At 42.6% G+C, this 17637-nt stretch overlaps 1 protein-coding gene across 3 annotated transcripts in view; it reads left to right on the top strand.

Moving 5' to 3' along the window:
• The first annotated feature begins 206 nt into the window (after positions 1 to 206).
• TSPAN12 (tetraspanin 12) overlaps positions 207 to 17637 on the top strand; it is a 71849-nt gene continuing 54418 nt past the window's right edge. Inside the window, exons 1-2 of one of the 3 annotated variants that reach the window (XM_055135361.1) lie at positions 207 to 474; positions 1420 to 1558. In XM_055135361.1, coding sequence (XP_054991336.1) covers positions 1493 to 1558 — 66 coding nt within the window. In that variant the 5' untranslated portion in view covers positions 207 to 474; positions 1420 to 1492. Of the gene's footprint in view, positions 475 to 933; positions 1015 to 1419; positions 1559 to 17637 lie in introns of those variants that run through there. The other 2 variants (XM_055135353.1, XM_055135357.1) reach the window with 2 other exon arrangements.

Genomic DNA, 17637 nt, shown 5'->3' with positions numbered 1-17637 from the left:
TCCTTAAAAAAAAAAAAATCAAAAGTTTGCAGCGCAGACTTTCCCCCGAGTTCCTCGCTGCCTGGCCCTTGGAGAGGTGAAGGGGGTCCCTGGGGGGAACCCGAAACAACCCCCGGGTTCCAGCGGTTGCAGCCCGCGGCCCGAGCATGCGCCCAGAGTTTGCGCCGCTGGCCCGGGCCGCAGCCGCGACTCACTGCCTCGTCCGGACTTGGCGAGGACTTGGGAGGGACAGCGGCGCGGGGAGGTGGCTTAGCGGAGACTTTCCAGCAACTGCTGCCCAGGACTCTTTTTTTTTTTTTTTCTTTCCCCTTTCTCTTTTCCCAGGAGGCGACGGCGGCGGCCGGGGGGGAGAGGAAGAGAAGAGGCAGCGCGTCTCCCGCTCGAGCCTCTGCAGCCTGGCGGCGCCCCGGGAGCAGCGTCCCGACCCCCGATGAGCCCCCGCCGCGCACTTCCAACGACCCCCGGGCGCCTGGGGTGAGTGGCCGCACGTCTGACGCCTTTCCTGCCCCGCGTCCCGCCCGCCCGCCGGTGACTCCCCCTCGGAGCCGCGGGGGCTGCCCCCGCCGAGACGCGGCCGGCTTCCGCGCGCCCCGCCGCCTGCGCTTCCCCCCGTGTCCTGCGGGGGGCGCGCGGCCGCGCTCGGCTTTTGTGCTCCCCGGGGCGGCTGGGCCGGGGTGGGGGAGCGCGGGGTCGCGGCCCCGGGCCGGGGAGGGGAGGGGAGGGCTGGGGGTGGGGGGGAGCCGAGTGACTAACCCGGCGTCGGCACAGCTGCCGCGGCGCTCACGTCCCCGCGCCCCTCCCCGCCCCGGCTAATCTATCATCCCGGGGACCAAACATCATTTCTCACGTTCTCCCCAGGAAACCCGAGTCGCCGGGCGGGTCCCGAGCTGCGGGCGGGGGGTGGGGATGGGGGTGGGGGTGCGCAGGAGGTTGTGGGGGGGGGGTCCGGGAACTGAACTCCTGAGCGGACAAGTCTCGGGGCCGCCGGCGACGGGCCCTGCGCCCGCGGGTTAGGTGGGTTCCCAGCTCTGCCGCCTGCCCCACAGGGGCGGGCTTTCGGGGGAGGGGGTGGGTGGGGTGGGTGGGTGGGGAGTTGGCATCACGGGTCGCATCCGCACGTTTGGGGGGGGGGTCTCCGCGTTTGGGTCCCGGGGGCCGCCTTCATTCAAACCGGGACCCGGCCCGTGTGTCTCTGCAGCAGGTGTCCTCTGCAACCGAGTAGGAAGGAACTGTGCGGGGAGTTGCAGTTCTTGTCTGTTCTAACTGCAAGAGCGATGTGTCGTCGGAGCCCAGACTCTGGTCCCCCTCTGCGGGGCCGGCGGGGGTGCGGCGCGCGGGGGAGGCGGGGAGCACAGTGGTGAGAGTTGCCCGGTTCTTCCCCGTCTCCCCTCCCGACCCCCCCCCCCCCCCCCGCCGCAGATCGCTGCTGCTGCTTCGCACCGCCGGGTAGGATGTGGTGAAAGAATGGGGCTTCTCCCTCCCGGGGCTCACCATGGCCAGAGAAGATTCCGTGAAGTGCCTTCGCTGCCTGCTCTACGCACTCAATCTGCTCTTCTGGGTAAGTGAGAGGGTTCCAGGGCACCAACAAACAGGTGGGGACGGTGTGCCCCCCCACCCCCACCCCCGCCAGCCTCACCCCCGGCACGGTGGCACAGTGCAGCCCCAAGACAAGGAAGGGCAAAGCATGAATTCATTACCAGGAAGCACACCTATTTATTATTTTATTTAGAGGACTCAAATTTTGCCTTTAAAATGCCTTTGATCTCAATCCAGTAAGTTCCCTTTTGTGATTCGGAAAAAAGAAATCCAGCGCTGGATACTAGTGGCAGTAAAATTAGACTCGAAGTTAATCTAGGGATATAAATAAATGCACGTGCTCTTGCTTGCTGATAAGAAAATGATGACACGCTACTAATAAGGGAACTTAGTTTTCAGGAATTTCAGATAACTGGCAAGCCGTAAATTGTTTCCTTGTTCTCTTAGTCTATAAAATCTGATTGGGGCAAGCAATTTGACTGTTTTTGTAAGAATTCATACCCGGATATCCTCTCCAAAGACTGTATAGATTTTTTTTTTTCCTTCAAGGAGATTCCATACCATCTGAGAAGATGTTTTCCGTGCAACTTTTTCTAAGTTAGCAAAGTTAAGAATTTTATGTACGCTTTTAAAAGAAAATCCCATAACCACTTAAGGAAATAAAAAACATAAAATGTGACATATTTGTGGAAATCATTATGCCCTATGATCTAGAGATTTTTTTTTTTAATCTTTGCACCCAGGCACACATTGTTATTGTCGCTAATAACCATGTTATTTAAAAAATTTATAAGGGAAATATGTATCTAAAATTGAACCTTACTTTGGAACGCCATCATGCTTAATTAAATAATTATTTTCCTTTTTGCCAATACTGGGGTTTTGTTTTTGTTTTTTAAGTCAAAATTTTCTGCTTGGAATCTTCATATATAACTTACATGTTTGACTGGTATTGACTAACCCTTTGTCTTACATGTGATCTCTAGAGGATGGCATTTTAGTTGACCTCTATGGATAGCTCCATTTGAAGGTGACAGATTAATCCTTATTTTGGACTAATCTGAAAGATATTAAAACGGACTATTTTTTTCTCAATATGAAAATTAAAGCATTGTGTAGTTAAATTCACCACTTGGAAAAGGAAAGTCACTAGTTGAGCTTATTGTAGTTTTAAATTCTAAAAACTTATTCTTAACATGACTTATAAAATTACATGCTTAGCCATGAAATGTGTGTTTTTACTCTTACTATCTTACTATCTTATCATTTTATACTTCTTAAAAATAAAGAATGTTACATTTTATAATTCCATAAAAATTATGAATTTTACTATTTGATTATTTTTGTAGTTAAAAAAATTGACCTGGTTGAATTTGCTTACTTTGTGGATGGGCAAACTAAGTAGGTGAGTGACTTACCAAAGATCGGGAAGTAACTAAGATTTTTGTTGTCATTCAACAAAGAATCCTGCTTTGGAAGGTCCAACTCTTTTAATAAAAGCATTGCTTTTTTCTGAGTAATGATATTTTTAAAACACCTGTTCCTTCAATGTCTTCAAGGATTTTTTTGAAAAAGGAAAGTGTTACTTATTTTGGTAAAATGTTACTTATTTTGGTTTGGGGGCCACACCTGGCAATACTCAGGAATTACTCTTGGCTCTGAGATCAGGGATCACTCCTGGTGGTGCTGGGACACCATGTGCAGTACCAGGCATCAAATCCTGGTCAGCCACATGTAAGCTCTTCTTACCTTCTTCTTTACCTTTTTCCTGTTTAATGTGCTTGTTTCCGTTATTCAGGTTGCTTCTACCTGCCCCCAGCCCCCCCACCCCTTCTCCAGTATTTCCTCACGAACAACATTCCCCATACTAACACCACAAAATGCATCATTCTACATTTTCCTTTATTTCAAACAAAAATATATTTACTCATACCTGTCCAATAAACCCATTCATACGTATGTTCCCTTTCTTTTTGTTACATTTTCTCCTTTGGGTTTGAGTCACAGGAGTGAAATTGCTAGGTTCAAGGACATCTACCAGTAACAGAGGACATAACATTTTAATTATGTAGTTCTTCTCAGGCACATTTAGTGCCCCAGATTCCTGGTTTATAAAGTAGGATGCAGTTTTCTAATTTTTAAGAGTTTTGATGAGGATTAGAGGTACTATAAGTAAATGCAAGGCAAATCACTACCTGCTGTAGTATTGCTTCCACCACCAAAGTTTATATATATGTATAAACTTTGTGCATATATATATGCACAATGGGTAGGGCGTTTGCCTTGCATGCATCTGACCCAGGTTTGATTCCTCCTTCCATCTCCAAGAGCCTGGCAAGCCAAGGAAAATATCTCACCCACATGATAGAGCCTGGCAGCTACCTGTGGGTATTCGATATGCCAAAAACAGTAACAGTAAGTCTCACAGTGGAGATGTTACTGGTGCCCGCTCGAGCAAATCTATAAACACAGGAATGACAGTGATACAGTGATAAGTAAATACTTAGGTACTATTAGCTGTAAATATAATATGAACTATTAGGAGTATGAGCAACTCATACTCGATGAGCAACGGGATGACAGTGATACTATTAGGAGTAATGTAATAGTAGCACTGTCCTATTGCTCATCGATTTGCTTGAGCGGGCACCAGTAACGTCTCCATCGTGAGACTTGTTGTTACTGTTTTTGGCATATTGAATACGCCACGGGTAGCTTGCCAGGCTCTGCCATGTGGGCAGGATACTCTTTGCAGCTTGCCAGGCTGTCCAAGAGAGACGGAGGAATCGAATCCGGGTTGGCTGCATGCAAGGCAAACACCCTACCCACTGTGCTCCAGTCCTAATGTAATTGTAATACTTGTTAATTGTTACTACTGCTACTGTTGCTGCTAAACCTACAGTAGTGTTACTCAGTAGATTATAAAAAGTGCATTGCTATGTCAAAAGGAATCCTTTGTAATAGTAATAATAGTAATTAAAAAAATGTTAATACAGCTTTTGCTGCTGCCACTGCTACATTTCTTTAATACATTCTGTCCTGGAAATCTGTTCCCAGAAATAACAGTATCAATACATCCCATTGTATGTATATAAATATTAGCTGCAATTTTGGTGATGGTTCTTATGGTTCCTTTTAATTTTTGGCAATCTAAAAGGTTTGAAGTGCTCTCTTACTGTTACTTTATTTTTACCTCCTCCACTGTCAGTGACCATCACCACCATTTTGTTTTTTACACAGATATTTCATTTCATAGTTCATACTCATTAAATATTTTATTAGTATTGTTTGTTTACCTTACTGATTTTATTTATCTATTTTTTGCTACCTAGTAGTGAGCACATTTAAACATATTTTTTATAATAGAATTTTATGTCATTTCACATTTTTCTGATACTGAAAACACTTGAGATTTTAGGAAAATTACAAAGCTTTTGTATTATGTCAGAATCACATTTACATATGATTCTGACTTTGGCTCTTAACATAGTTCTGAAGTTATAGGTTAGAACTTGGTATCATACATATTGCCGTGAATTTACAGAGTCTTGAAAACTAAGGACAAAAATTGACTTGAATTTATTGAAACTGAAATTTTATTGAAATTTATTGAGTTTACTGAAATTTTTATTGAAATTTACTTGAAACTGACTTGAATTTATTTACTGGTTTCTTATTATAACATGTTAATTAATCACTCATTCTGGGATAGTATAATCCCACTGTTTGGGTATATGGACCGGATGATCTGAGAGAAATATTTTCTGTTTTTATAATGCTACGAGATGTTAACAACTTTCCAAGAAGGAGAAATAATAGTAAATAATGAATAGTCATCAGTAGAATGTATGGTAATATGGAGAGGTTGCTCTAAATTTATTGTTTGCAAGCGATATTTGAGTGGTAGTTGGTAACTATAGGAGCAAAGAGGAGAGGTAAGTTAGTGATTTTGTGCAGATAGTGGATAGAAGTGAGAATCCACAACCAACTCTGAGAATGGAAAGGTGTTATGATCGTGTTCCTGTAGTGATAATTGTGATCAGATACGCCAACATGAGAATAGCAAGGGAAGATAGATTTGTTGATAATAGGCCTTTTCTCTCCTTGTAAAAGAAAAAAAAAAGATTTCTCTATGAATCAAAATCATTATTTTCAAATTAAACTATGTAATGAGATTCTTGTTAGAATTACATGACCTTGGTATGCTAACTTTGGGAGGGCGACAGTATTCTTTCAGAGCCCAAGCAGCCTTTGCAAGTCCCGGATTCCTTAGCGAGTCAGCAGCACTTTTCAGCCTCGAACGAGATACTCTCGTGGGCCTCCTTCGGTGCTCTCATCTAATCTTCTTAACAGTCCCAGATAATAGTTTTCTTATCTAGGGTAAAAGAAATTCCTCGGATATATCCAGTAACTTGCTAGGAAGTGCAGAGCAGGGATTCAAAAAAGCCTCTTTTTCTTTCCTGCTTGTGTGCTAGAAGTTGTCCTCCTGGAAACTTTATTTGCAGCGAAGTAAACATCCTCGGTAGGAAGAGATTAGCTGTCCACGGGCCGAGGCCAAGTCCTCCAGCCCCCTGTGCATGCGAGCCACCACCTGCACACCTTTTCAAATGCAGCTTTGGGTTCAGTGTGTCTGGCCTGAGCATCTGCGTTTGAAGACCCCCGGTCTTGTGAGGCAGCTACTGCTGCTCAGAGCTCTCCACGGGGAACAATAGGGCTGTAGTCTTTGCTTTCGTTCTCACTGGAAATAAAACTTTGTCATCCGTGGCATGTAAACCTCACCTCTGAGATCTCACTCCATACCCTTGCGGTGGAGAAGGGCATTTTTTTTTTTTTATTTTTGCCTCTGGTGCTGCAGAGCTGAGAAACCTTCCGCCTCATTGTGAGAGCCAGAACTATAGCATGTTCCTCATTCAGCATTTTTTTTTTTTTTTTTTTTTGCTTTTTGGGTCACACTCAGTGATGCTCAGGGGTTACTCCTGGCTCTACACTCAGGAATTACCCCGGCGGTGTTCGGGGGACCATATGGGATGCTGGGAATCGGAATTGAACCTGGGTCGGCCGAGTGCAAGACAAACACCCTGCCCGCTGTGCTATGGCTCCAGCCCCTTAATCAGTATTTTCAATGGACTTTGCTTGTCTGGGTTCTATAATCCTGGTACCTCCCGCCCCTGCTCCCTACTCCAGGATTTTAGCATAAAGAAAAAGAAATCTTCATTGAGAAAACTACCAAAGGCCCCCACAAGTTTGTTTTGCTGTTCTGGGAGTTGAAAATAGAACAGTGCATTTTAGTTTTATTTTTTCTTTTAGTAAAAATGTGCTCTGAAAAAAAAAAGTGCTCTGAGTGTTTACATTTTTTTTTTTTAAGTTTAAGGCATAGATTTATCTGAGCGGAAGTAATTGACGGCACCTGCAAGATCATTGCATCATTGCTGTGGTACCACCTTGACATGCCATCTGTGGAGTGGCAGGCTTAAGCCCCTAAAGATGCCCAGTCTGAAGACAGCTGTGGCAGGTTGGCAGCAAGATATGGGGCCGTACTGGTGTGTCAAGAGTGTGGTCGCTTTGTGATGTGACAAGGTTCATGTGATGCAGTACCCATGACTAGACTGCCTTGAGAACACTGGAGGGGCCAGAGAGGCAGTCCTGGGTGGGCTTCGGGTGCTTGCCTTGTCTGCAACTGACCCGCGTTCAGTTCCCAGCACAACTTATGGATCTCCAAGCCCCACGCATAGAGCCAGGAGTTAATTCCTGAGCATAGCTGAGTGTGACCCCCAAACGGAACAGGAGTGGAAAAAAGAACACTTGAGACCACGATTCACCTTCTAGCCCTGATTAGGCAAGGAAATGGGGTTTTACTTGAGATATCTTACTTTTGCTATCTTAATGGCAAATTTATTAAAAAATATTTCTTATTCCTCGGCCGTGCGACCTCTTATAGTCTAGCCCACTGCCTAAAGCAGCACGCATGTGTTTGGTTTTAACATACTTGCTTGTATTCTCCAATGTATATTCTCCATCCCTCTCAGAGAGCCCAGCAAGCTGCTGAGAGTATCCCACCCGCACGGGAAGAGTCTGGCAAACTCCGTGTGGCGAATTCGATATACTAAATACAGTAACAACAACAGGTCTCATTCCCCTGACCCTGAAAGAGCCTCCAATCATTTGGAGAGATGATTAAGGAGAGGCTGCTAAAATCTCAGGCTGAGACAAATGGAGACGTTACTGGTGGCCGCTCCAGCAAATCGATGAACAACGGGATGACAGTGGCAGTGACAGAGATTCCACTGTAAAAACAATATATGTTTTATTATTTTTTTTTCTGTTTTGGGGGGCGTATTCTGTGGTACTCAGGGTTTACTCCTATCTCTGTGCTCAGGGATCACTCCTGGCAGCACTCAGGGGAAAATATATGGTACTGGGGATCAAAACCTGGGGTGACTATGTGCAAGGCAAGTACCCTACCTGCTGTGCTCTAAACATGTCTGAAGTTTGTGAAGCTTAGGTAGTAATATTTTGCTCCTGAAACTAGCATTATGTATGATTTTCTTTGAGAAATTCTTTTCTTTTTTCTTTTCTTTTTTTTTTTTTTTTTGCTTTTTGGGTCACACCCGGCAATCCACAGGGGTTATTCCTGGCTCATACATGCACTCAGGGATTAATCCTGATGGTGTTTGGTGCTTGGGGGAACCATATGGGATGTTGGGAATCGAACCCTGCTCGTCCGTGTGCAAGGCAAATGCCCTCCCCCCCCTATGCTATTGCTCCAGCCCTGAGAAAATCTTGAAATTGGTGGGCAGATACATTCAGCAGCTATGTTTATTATGTTCTGAAAGGGTAATGCTTCAATCGATTCAATTTTTAATTACCCTTTCTGACCATCAGATAAGCACCGCGGGCTTTCACTTCTTACTGAGGGAAGTAGCCACGGAGAGAAAATGCACTGATTCACTTTGAAAAGAAACTTACAGAAGAAAGCTTCAAAAGTGGACAGGAAACCTAGTTCTGCTTGTGGGCTGTGCATGAGGTAGATGAAATGAGCCAGGCTCAGGGCTCTGTTTCTTTGCCTCTGGCTCTCCAGGGTGAGCCAAGGGCGTTTGCCGAGATTTTTGACAAGTGGATGTTGACAGTTACACGGTATCTATCTACTCTTAAAAAGAAAATTTTTTATTTGATGCCTCTCAGGTTTATGCTATGAAAGGAATTCACGGGGTTTATTTATTTATTTATTTTTGCAGTTTTTGGTAAAGAATAGGGGAGATTCTTCTAACAAAAGGTTTTTCGTAATAAATTTTATTTTATTTTATTTTATTTTGCTTTTTGGGTCACACCCAGCAATGCTCAGGGGTTACTCTTGGCTTTGCACTCAGGAATTACTCCTGGCAGTGCTTGGGAGACCATATGGGATGCCGGGGATCGAACCCGGGTCAGCCACGTGCAAGGCAAACGCCCTACCCGCTGTGCTATCGCTCCAGCCCCGTAATAAATTTTAAATAAACTTTAGATGCAGAGTACATGCACTCTTTATATAGTGTGGATCAGTAAAGCGAAGATGGGTGTGATTCTTTTTTTTTTTTTTTGGCTTTTTGGGTCACACCTGGCGATGCACAGGGGTTACTCCTGGCTCTGCACTCAGGAATTGCCCCTGGCCGTGCTCAGGGGACCATATGGGATGCTGGGATTTGAACCCGGGTCGGCCGCGTGCAAGGCAAACGCCCTACCCGCTGTGCTATCTCTCCAGCCCCAATGGGTGTGATTCTTAAGGGATGCCTTTGAAGAGAGGGAAATGGGGCAAAGAGACCAAATCTTTGCTGCAAGAGGGAGTGGTCCACTCCCATCCCATCAGTTATCTTTCCCGAGTCAGAACAGTCACTGGCAGGGGCCTGGACGGAAGCTGAATTGGAGTTTACTGCTGCTAAACTGCACAGCAACGATCACTGTCACTGTCATCCCGTTGCTCATCGATTTGTTCGAGTGGGCACCAGTAACATCTCTCATTGAGAGACTTATTGTCACTGTTTTTGGCATATCCAATACCAATGGGTAGCTTGCCAGGCTCTGCCGTGCGGGCTCGATACTCTCGGTAGCTTGCCGGGCTCTCCAAGAGGGGTGGAGGAATCAAACTTGGGTCCGTCTCGTGAAAGGCAAACACCCAACCGCTGTGCTGTCGCTCCAGCCCACACAGCACCGATATCACGAGGTATTTCACTCGTCTTTTCCTTGCACTCATGATAAGGGTTCCAGGTAATTGATTGTGGAAATCGGCATTTTTTTAGAGTGGAGGAAAGGGGTGTTGCTGCTAAAAATTATGTCTGGGCAGTGTAGGCGTAAAGCAAGACCTCTGGGTCAGAGTGGGATTTATGGCATCCATGTCTTTAAGACGACGTGACCTATAAAAAGTATTGGGACAACACCAGGATGCTATTGATTCATGCAGCTCTAATAAATAGATGCTTGTGTTTAATGATACCTGCAAGCAGGCACTGCATTCATTCCAGCATTATCTCTGTTGTCGATTTTTCTATCACGTTAGCAAATGTCGTTATTTCTTTGCTTTTTTTGTAGCTTCTCATGTCATGGTTGAAGGAAAACTGGTAAGGTATCAGCTGACCAAAAAGCAAAGTGGACAGGCCGGGGCACATGAAACAGACATGTACTGAGAAGTACATTGGGCTGCTAGCCTCTAAATAATAAAGAGTTAGTTACCTTTATATGTTAGTAGATCACATAACTTTATATGTCAGTAGATAATTTTTTTTTTTTAAGAAGTAGAATTTTTAAAAGCACGTAGTTAAGTTTCTGCACTTTCAAGATGAGCCAAATGAGACTTGGGATATTTACTCTTCCAGCTTTAGAAATAGAACTGTAACTAAATTCTCCATTTCTCTTCTGCATTTGACTCTTTACTGATGGATTGGACATAAGGAAGGAAAGCCGAGAGTGGTGGCTTTAGACATCTGGCAGCTTTGATCACAGAAAGATTTGTGTTAATTCACCTTCCGTGAGAATATATATTATGTATTTCAGACAGTTGAAGAAGTTGAAAATCTGATTTATGAGACTGACCTTATTATTAGGTGGAAACTATAGGTGTACATTTCATAATCAGTTTAGGAAGTTACACATACAAAATTCTTATTTAGAAAGTAACTCTGTACTTTTACAAAAGTATAATCAGAAAAAAACAGAATGTATCTATAACACAGAAAACTTCATATTTATAAACATGCATTGAGAGCAAGCCTTTTTAAAAGTATTTTGTAAACTTCATATTTATAAGCATGCATTGAGAGCAAGCCTTCTTAAAAGTATTTTGTAAGATAAATTGTAATGTTCTGTTAAATGTATTAACTGTATTTCTATAATGTAATATTTGTGTCATTTTCTAATTATTTCCTTGTACAATAAGTTTTATGTTTGCAATATTGAAGAAAATGAAAGAAGATAGAATAGTTAAATATAACTGCAGTGTTCATAATTACTTAATCATCATCAGTGACAGTTAAATTATTTTATTTCATTTTGGAAAATTAGAAAAAATATTATTAGTAAGGAGTTCTAAATTGCTTTCATAATGCGTATTTTTAGATTAATAATTAGGATTGCTATCGAAGGTGACCTATCTCATTGTAGCTCAGTTGTTTGCTATTACATGCACTGTATTTGTTGGTACCATTATTATTTTCTCAGCCCCTGTGCGTAAAGTCACTTTTCTGAATGAAACTGTTCTTCATTCTTTAATGTGGCTTGACTTAGCATTATAATAAAAAGTTTATTCTTGGAGTTGCTTGTAGGATAAGACTTTGTGTTGATATGCTTTACATTGATTATCTGTGTACAGTTATAACACGTGGGTAATTCCTATGGGGGAAGATGGCAGGGCCAGGTAGAATTGCAAAGTTTGTAGTTAAAAGGACTTTTGAGAACACTGAAGTCAGCTTCTGACCTGATACATAAATTTTGATCTTGTAATTCAGCAAGCATCTCTCCTGGAAAAATTCCAGTGATAGAAAGCTTCATTCATGTTAAAACATCTCCTTATTTTCTTCAAGATTTCCATTTGGTTAACTTATCTAGAAACCTAAAACCATCTCTCTTTAATTTAATGTGCAGTTATTCATCTCATATATATTAGTCTTCATTACTTGAACTGCCTGATATTCTGCCACTTGATGGGGCTCTTAGCAATGATATGTACCCTCTGATGGAGTGGGATGATTGCATAAATATTAGCAATCAGTAGATAACTATTCTGTGAGGTCTGTACAAAAGTAGGGACAGGAGAGAGAATACTTCCAGAAGGGTGCTTAGCCTTGCACACAGCCAACCTGGTTCAGTTCCTGGCATCACATACAGTCCTCCAAGCCATGCCAAGAATGATCTTTGAATGCAGAGCCAAGAGTAAACTCTGAACATAGCTGGGTGAGGCCCCCAATCAAACAGCCCCCAAATTAGTGTGTGAACTGTGTTTAACTTGGAAGTAAGACGGCCTATCTCATTAAAACAGCAAGAATGAGGCTTGAAGGGGCTGCTGAAACAGATTTGAGAGATCAGCACTGTGCATTTTGCAGAAGCACAACAAGACCTTTGTTACCTACTTAGAGAATATGTGTGGGAAGGACAAGGCAGGAAACAGGTTGAGGAGAGAGGCTAAAGGATGACTGAGGGGGGCCTCTACTGTGCCCTGCTAAATAGTTTAAATTTATTCTCTAGGGAAGAGTTGGGGGAAGAGGAAATAGGAGTTGGGGTGGGGGAGCGATAAGGGGCAGCTATTAGAATTATATAAGCAGGAGACCTTGACGTATGCTTCATAAAGCTAACAGAAGGGTGAGTTTGAAGTGGTCTCTATGAACCAGAAATTTCTGTGCTTTAAGGTGATTGCCGTTGCCTGGGAAAGAGATTGAGGGCTTGAACTAGCCAGCCAGGGCGGGACAGGGGGGAGGTACTCACTAAACAGGTTGCAGGAACAAGCTGGAGGATTTGAAGGTAATTCACTGTAGGAGAGAGGAAGAGGGAGAGGATCAGATGCCTGCCAAGTTCTCAGAGTCTGTCATTGAAGCGTTGAATAGATCATTAGCTGAGATAGAAAAACAGTGGGAGGGACACGCAGAATTCAAGAGGATTCGAGGTGACCAGTTTTAGAGAGATGTGTTCAAGTCTTAGGGAAGATTAATAGAATGCATATGGGAATGGATGCATTTTGACACACCCAAAATCTTACTGAAAGGTGCAGAGCTGGAGCTAGAATTCAAATCAAGTCTTTTTGATTCAATGATGTCTCATTCTCATTGTGGTCGAGACCATATGCCTTCGAATGACTCTCAAAAAGTTCATCTGCTCCCTCTTGCACCCGCCTTCCCATCCTCAACCTGGGCTAAATCCCCTTTGTGGAGTAGATTATACTGCCTTCCCCTTGGGGACCTTCACTCCCCCTTCTGACTTGAATGTCCTTTTCAACTCTCTCTCCTCATTAACTTGATAATTATCCTTCTGATCTCAGTTCTCTTCGAGAAGTCCTTTCGACCCCATTGAGTAGGTCAGTGAGCCCAAAAGGAGTTCTTATTCCAATTTGTATTATTCCTTTCCTTTCCTTAATAAAGTTTGCAGTTACACATTGAATCTCGGAGGAGCTGATTAATGTGTGTCCTCTGCACTTGGTTAATTTCACCAGACTAGAACTGGTGTCTGTTTATTGCCCAGGGTGTTACTCCAGCGTATCAGACATTGCTTAGCAAAGGGCAGCTCATCAGTACATATTTTTTGAAAAGAATGACTTCAGAACCTGTTCCATGAATCATTCAACCATATTAGAAATGTTTTAGAGTCTGTTTTTTAAAATAACTGCATATTTTTGTTGTAAGTATAATGGGACCCATTCATAATATATTGCACACAGCAGTGAATCTGATCATTTATTGACACCTGTCTCAGAGCTGTGATTTTGAAAATTGGCTAAACGGTCTGTGAGACATTAGGAGATAGAGAAACCAAGATAAGTTATTACTTTGAAGAGCAATAAAGAGAAGACAATTATTTATAACTGTAAAGAAGTTGCGGTAATTAAATAAAATGGCACGTTAATAGACTTTTCAGTTCCCATGAAACTTAGGTTTTAAAGACCTACCTAGAGTCAAGTAGAGCATGTGGCCTCATCTTTAATCAACTCATCCCTGGTCCTCTGCTAGTCCTCCGTTTTAATGGGTTTTGTTATTTCAAGTTATCATAGAGTCGGTGGAATAAGAGATAACTGGCTTGGAAGAAATAGTTTATTATACTCAGAATCTCAAGAGAAGGATTCAGCGCCTCACCATGGGGGTTTGAGGGATAAGAGGGGAAGAACTAGGGTTCGTGGAGAGGCAGAAGGAAAGGGAGGGATTTGCAAATGCTTTATTTTGGTTTCTGTGAGAACGAACGGACAAGGCAATGCCAATTTAGGATTGGCTACTTTGAGTAGTTCAGCAGACTGGTGTGTGGGCTGTGGTGACTAGGTCAGTGGTTTGTAGTGGGAGAGCTCACTAGAGAATAGCTTGCTTTGTATTTGAAATCAAGAGGCACGTCTGGGGAGAAAGATCCCCACCCTACAGAAGCTTGACGTTCAGGTGGCAGAAGGCCAAGGCAAGGTGACCAAACATCTTAGAGGTTTGTCTAGCCAAGCTTTCCCTCCAACCTTTTTCTCACTTGTTTCTTTCTTGTAGACACTTGTCCTGCTGCTTACCCCTCCTGCTTTTATGCTGTGGCTCCCGATTTGTGAATTTTTACCTGTTTTGCCGTGGAATATCCTGGGAGACCCACAGGGAGCCCATAGGGTTCCTGGTGAGAAATGCTGGCGGAGACAGCCCCGTGCCCAGAATCTGCATATTGAACAAACATTACAGCCTCGAGCTCAAAGGAGCATTGTTGCATTCTGTGACTGACCTTCTGCTTACCTTTTATTACGTATTTTCATTCCCAACAGAAATAAGTATAATAATAACTAGCCTAACTCTCTCAATTGACTCTATCCTGGGTCACTGATGCCAGAATTCCCATTTGCTAAGATTTAGAGTTCAGTTGTACTGGCTGGAGCCTGACCATGAAGGACCCCTTGCACCCTCCACCCTGCCCCTGCCCCAACCTACACTCCGCAATCAATTTTTTTTTTAAGCAGCCCCAGATGGGTGCAAGGCGGTCACTGCTCTGTCTGTGGAAATTATCCTCCCCATGGCTTAGGAAGGCAGTGACAGAGCAAATCTGGAGCTCCAAAGCCCAAAGGCTTTTATTTTGAATCAGAGCTCTGCTACTGGAATCTGGGAGACCTTGAATAGATTATTGAACAAACTCCTTCACTTATCTGTGCATGAATGTGTTCTTAACAGGCTGTCATTGTTTGGTTTATCTATTCTCAGTGTCCTTCAGGAAGCCCTACAAAGGTATGGACCTGCTTCCTTTTAGTTTTGGATTTCCAGTCTTAGAACAGACGGTACAAGGCAGAGGATGTTGAATACATCTTTTCAGCTGGGAGTTGGAAGAATGAATTCATCAGTTGATTTTCTAAGCAGGTGGACGTACTTCATTGTACAAGAGGTCACAGTGCTCCATATGTTCTGCATATTGTGAGCATTTATCCTGAAAGTATGTTTCAGGGCCACAAATTGGAGTTTATAGACTCATTGTGTCTAGTGTATTCATTCTTTTAGCAGTTACAGCTAAAAAATGTACATAATGGTAGTTCGGCACTGATTAGCACTGTAGCACTGTCACTGTATCACTCATTCTGTTGTTCCTTGATTTGCTCGAGCAGGCACCAGTAACGTCTCCACTGTGAGACTTGTTGTCACTGTTTTTGGCATATCAAATACGCCACAGGTAGCTTGCCAGGCTTTGCCATGTGGGCAGGATAGTCTCCGAGAGGGATGGAAGAATTAAACCCAGGTTGGCCGTGTGTAAGGCAAACACCCTACCTGCTGTGCTATCACTCCAGTCCAAAATAGCACTGTAGCACTGTCATCCTGATGCTCATCGATTTGCTCAAGCGGGCACCAGTAATGTCTCCATTGTGAGACTTGTTACTGTTTTTGGCATATCAAATGTGCCACGGGTAGCTTGTCAGGCTCTGCTGTGCGGGTGGGATATTCTTGGTAGCTTGTCAGGCTCTTCGAGAGGGACTGAGGAATTCAACCCAGGTTGGCCGCGTGCAAGGCAAATGCCCTACCCACTGTGTTATTGCTCTAGTCCTCTGCACACATTAAGATGGCATAATTATTAAAAACTAAGTCAGTTGAATCTTACTGTATGTAAGAAGATAAGTACTAAGGCACTTTTTAGAAAACTATCAAAATAGGAGATATCTTCAGAATTTAGGGGCTAAGCTAATTTTTAGAGAGTTTCCTGGGAAAACATATTCTAGAAAGTTTATTTAAGAAAGTTTTAAATAATGGAAAATTTGAAACTAAAGCAAAAGTGAAAAGCACAATATAATTACTCCTGTTATTCTTGACCCGGTTTCAGCAGTTATCATTGTGAACTCCACTATTCACCTAACCACTCAGAATCATGATGGTTTATTAAATAATACCCAGGAACCACTTTATTTCAGTTATAATTGCTTCACCATACCTCTTTTTAAAAAAGGATCCTTTAAAAATAACCTCAATACTATTGCATTTCTGAAATAAATAACATTTTTTAATATTATTACATGTCCAGTTATATTTAATTATCTTCAGTTTTCCCATTGTTTTAATCACAAATGTCTCTTTGGGGCTGGTTGTTTGAATCAGGAGTCAAGTGAATATGGTACTGGGCAACTCTTAAATCTCTTTTAATCTGTACTATGTTGTTCTCCTCCTTTCTTAGTTTTTTTGACTTACCAATTTTTTCAGAGTGAAGAAACCAGATTATTTGTCCAGTAAAATTTCTCATATTCTCAATTTAGCTGATTGCATCCCCAGGGTGGCACTTAATAAGCTTAAATCGATTCCCTATATTTTTTATAAAGTAATTGTGAGAGTTGGAGACTTGATTACATTCGATCCCAGTTTGACTTTTTGGCACACATACTTCAAATGCATTTTGTGTACATCTAATTGCTTCACCTGGAATGGCACCTTGTGTCTGGTTACCTCTTTTTGTTTTAGTTAATACTGATGGTGGGATCTTGTGTTTTCCCTCTGACTGATCCTTTCTTTAATTGTGTGTGGGGGCGGGTAAAGGTAATGGTCTTCCTTATTCTTTCACATATGCAGTATTCAGCCATGACTATACATTAGACCATTGGTGAAGCCTCTACAAATGTCTAGTGGCAGGCTGTACTCCCAAGAATAAGATCAGGGAATATGTGGGCTCAGTGATCTTTCTGAGACCTACATGAGCGAGGTGATTTTTTAATGTGTGAACAGAGAGTTACTGATTGGGTCATTTCTAGAGCTATTGAGGATCTTAGCTGAGAGATCCATGATTTCAGAACTGTAGATTAAGTAGTGATACTATATCATTGTTGCAGGGTTGATAGACAGTCTTGGTTTCTGCATACATTGGCCGAAATTCTTCTGTAGAAACCCTCATAATGTTCCTGTTTCTTGCTCTTGTTATTCAGGAAAGGTAGAATACATACTAGATCCTTATATGTTTCCTGAAGAGTGAATTATATCTGCTTCATTTAAAGGTGTCCAGTGAATTCTAAACATTCAGGTTTGGGCATATTTGGTATCCAATTGCTGCTTCTTGTTAGTACTGTCCCTATCTTTTGAGGCTCAACTTGTTTGAACCTTAGCTAATGGAAACCCTTTCAAGTTAGTTTATTTATTTATTTATTTATTTATTTATTTATTTATTTATTTATTTATTTATTCACTAGTATTTGCTTACATTAGTATTTATTGCTTACACATATGGCATTATATATTTGACTTTTATTGTACATTTACTCATTTAGTTCACTCTTTTCTGAAGCGGCAGGGAGAGGGGGTGTTAGAATGATCCAGGAGGTGCAGTTATAGCTGCAGGTGCACTTGGGGGCTGCTTTCTATTTCTTCACTTGAAGAAAGTAGATTTTTTTTTTTGGTGGTGGCACGGAAGTGGCAGGTACTGCATAATTAATTTTCTTGAGAAGAGAAGGACAAATAA

Source organism: Sorex araneus, chromosome 1, assembly GCF_027595985.1.
Source record: "Sorex araneus isolate mSorAra2 chromosome 1, mSorAra2.pri, whole genome shotgun sequence".
Lineage (NCBI taxonomy): Eukaryota > Metazoa > Chordata > Mammalia > Eulipotyphla > Soricidae > Sorex > Sorex araneus.
This window is presented reverse-complemented; position numbering and strand designations above follow the sequence as displayed.